At 37.7% G+C, this 3,383-nt stretch overlaps 1 protein-coding gene across 1 annotated transcript in view; it reads left to right on the top strand.

The window, feature by feature from the left end:
- Nucleotides 1-2,730, top strand: part of LOC107662090 (ADP/ATP translocase 2-like) — a 7,788-nt gene extending 5,058 nt beyond the window's left edge. Inside the window, exons 3-4 of the mRNA XM_016451971.1 lie at nucleotides 1,702-1,842; nucleotides 2,573-2,730. Of these exons, the coding sequence (XP_016307457.1) occupies nucleotides 1,702-1,842; nucleotides 2,573-2,730 (299 nt within the window). The remainder of the gene's footprint in view (nucleotides 1-1,701; nucleotides 1,843-2,572) is intronic.
- Nucleotides 2,731-3,383: the final 653 nt, after the last annotated feature.

Below are 3,383 nucleotides of genomic sequence, written 5' to 3'. Positions count from 1 at the left end.
AAAAGCCATGTTTCTGAATGACAGAACCTAGTGATGCCATGTAGACAGAGAAGAGAAGTGGTCCAAGAACAGAGCCTTGAGGCACCCTAGTAGTTAGATGTTGCGACTTGGACACCTCACCTCTCCAAGATACCTTGAAGGACCTATCTGAGAGGTAAGACTCAAACCACTGGAGTGCGGTTCCTGAGATGCCCTTTGCCAATAGGGTTGACAGGAGGATCTGGTGGTTAACTGTGTCAAAAGCAGTGGACAGATCCAGCAAGATATGTATTGAAGATTTGGAATCCGCTCTTGCCAGTCTTAGGGCTTCAACAACTGAGAGCAAGGCTCGGTTGAATGTCCACTTCTGAAACCAGACTCGTTGCTGTCGAGGAGGTTGTTCTGTGTGAGAAAGGCAGAGACTTGGTTGAACACATCTCATTCAAGTGTTTTTGCAATGAAAGGAAGAAGGGAAACCGGTCTGTAGTTCTCTAAAATAGATGGGTTAAGGGTGGGTTTCTTAAGTAGTGGGGTTAAACGAGCCGGTCAAAATGCTGAGGGAAAAACACCAGTGTGAAGGGATGTGTTAATGATGTGAGTGAGTGCAGGTACAACTGCAGGAGAAATGGCTTGAATGAGCTGAGATGGAATAGGATCAAGCAAGTAGTAGGATGATTAGAAAGGATGAGTTTGGAGACTTCTGCCTCAGAGAGTGACGAGAAGGATACATGGTCAATACAGTGGAATACTGCAATAAGTTTAGTATACCACCTTACCCTATTAGTCAAACATTTTTTATTTTATTTATATATTTATCATAATTTTTTATTATTATACCCTCACTGGGGGCTGAGCCCCCCTAAAATTAAAATCTTAGAATAGCCCCTGTCTCTGACCCCTACGTCGTGGTACTCTCGATAATGGCAGACTGTCCCGGGAGAGAAGAAAACATTGAATAAAGTCATTATTTTTGTTTTCTTTGCACACAAAAAGTATTTTCATGGCTTCAGAAAATTGTGGTTGAACCACCGATAGTCAAATGGACTATTTTAACGATGTACTTACTACGTTTCTGAAGCTGTTTATGGAGGGTCAGAGAGCTCTCGGATTTCATCAAAAATATCTTAATTTGTGTTCAGAAGATGAACGAAGGTCTTATGGGTTTGGAACGATATGAGGGTGAGTAATTAATGACAGAATTTTCATTTCTGGGTGAACTATCCCTTTAATTATTTGTAGAGGTTTGATTGTACATAAAGGGAGTTCACCTAGAAGACCTTTGCATTAGTTCCACCTAGAAAAGGGCCTGGACAAGAAGTTGTGCAGCATGCTCCGTTAATGACGACCTGACCATGATCGAGCTGTCTTTGCAATGTGGTCCTTGAAGGTCAGCTGAGCATCCAAGATTCTTCAGAGATTGCTGACCGAATTTGATGGGGTAATTGTTGATGAACCTAGCTGGATGGTGAAATTGTGCTGTAGAGTCAGGAAGGAAGGCAAGATGAGAAGCGCTGTTGATCTTCTTGTGGAAATATGAAGATTATTTTACTTAATCTTAATAATTTGTCTATCCACACTAAAAACAAAAATACTGTGCAACAATAACACCTTGAAAATATATTATTTTATTTGAGCAACTAATAATAAATTGTTAACCCTTAATGGGCAGTTGCATTCATTTTGGTATTTGTTATTTTAGTGTAAAATATCTGTGTTTTACAGACATGCTACCCGACCCAAATAACACCCATATTTTTGTCAGCTGGATGATTGCTCACACAGTCACCGCCATTGCTGGTTTCACATCATATCCCTTTGACACAGTACGTCGTTGTATGATGATGCAGTCTGGACGTAAAAGAGGTAATATCCAACAATTGTTTCCTCTCAAGTTCCACCCAAAATTCATAGGCCCTTTTGGTGTTTGGTTCAGTTCAGTCTTAATATGATGTTAAAGCAAATGAAAATATGCTGAAAATGAGTTACTTTATCAGAACATATTTGGAGAAATTTAGTAGCCTATTACATAATTTGCTCACCAATTGATCCTCTGCAGTGAAGGCACATTTTATTATGGATTCGCGCACTTTATTTGACGACTTGTGGACAGTTGAACAGAAACACCCGCTGACTACAATGATAGAGCTTGGAATAGCCAGGACAATTTTTAATAAAACTCCGATATGATTAGTCTGAAAGAAGAAAGTCATATACACCTAGGATACTTCGAGGGTGAGTAAAACACAGGCTAATTTTCATTTTTGGGTGAACTAACCCTTTAAAGTGATGGATTTGTTTCTTACAAACATGCAGCTTTTCGCTTCACAAGGCGTCAATTGTTTGACTGGAGTGGTGTGGATTACTTGTGGATTACTGTGATGTTTTTATCAGCTGTTTGGACTTTCATTCTGACAGCACCCATTCACTGCAGAGGATCCATTGGTGAGCAAGTGATGTGATGCTACATTTCTCCAAATCTGTTCTGGTGAAGAAACAAACTCATCTACATCTTGGATGGCTCAATGGTGAGTAAATGTTTTTCAAATTTTCCTTTTTGGGTGAACTATTCCTTTAAGTGTTTAATTCATTCTAGCTGACATCATGTACAGCGGCACTATTGACTGCTGGAGGAAGATTGCACATGATGAGGGTGGCAAGGCCTTCTTCAAGGGTGCCTGGTCCAATGTGCTCAGAGGCATGGGTGGTGCCTTCGTCCTGGTTCTGTACGACGAGCTCAAGAAGATTATGTGACACTATATAAAATTAATTATTTAAAGAACAAGTTGTGTATTATGTGAATGGACTCTTGCTTTACTTGTTAAGCCTGACTAGGGTTGTACTAGTAGTTATATAAAAGATAATACATGTATATGATAATACAGTATGTGTATGTTTATAATGTTTTTCTTCTTTTCTTTTCTTTTCTTTTCTTTTCTTTTCTTTTCTTTTCTTTTCTTAATGTTTCTTCTCTTCCCTGACTTACACTATTGCATGTGCAATGAATGAACCGGAAGTAATACAGCTGCAGTCTTTTGTTGTTGTTGTTCGATCTTAATTTGATTTACAATACCAGAAGCTGAGAAATATTTATATTTTAATGGTATTTTTGTTAATTTTATTTCCAAACCTAAGCTAAAATGGAATTTAATTTTATTTCAGACACAAATCTTGGTTATATAATATAAGAGTGCAATATATTTTTCACTTCATTATTATTATTATTATTATTATTATTATTATTATTATTAATAAACAAGAATTGGAATCCGTTTTCCATAGTGTGTTACGTTTTATTACTGGTCCCTTTCAAACATATCATTGCGTTTCATATTCTGAGCTGCCACCTCTGGACATTCAAGAGTGTGCACATTGGTTAGGTTTTATTTATAATTGTGTTTATTATT

The sequence above is a fragment of the Sinocyclocheilus anshuiensis genome, unplaced genomic scaffold (assembly GCF_001515605.1).
Source record: "Sinocyclocheilus anshuiensis isolate Anshui unplaced genomic scaffold, SAMN03320099.WGS_v1.1 scaffold431, whole genome shotgun sequence".
In the NCBI taxonomy this organism is placed as follows: Eukaryota; Metazoa; Chordata; class Actinopteri; order Cypriniformes; family Cyprinidae; genus Sinocyclocheilus; species Sinocyclocheilus anshuiensis.
The sequence above is the reverse complement of the archived record's forward strand: the minus strand, read 5'-3'. Positions and strand labels throughout refer to the sequence as shown.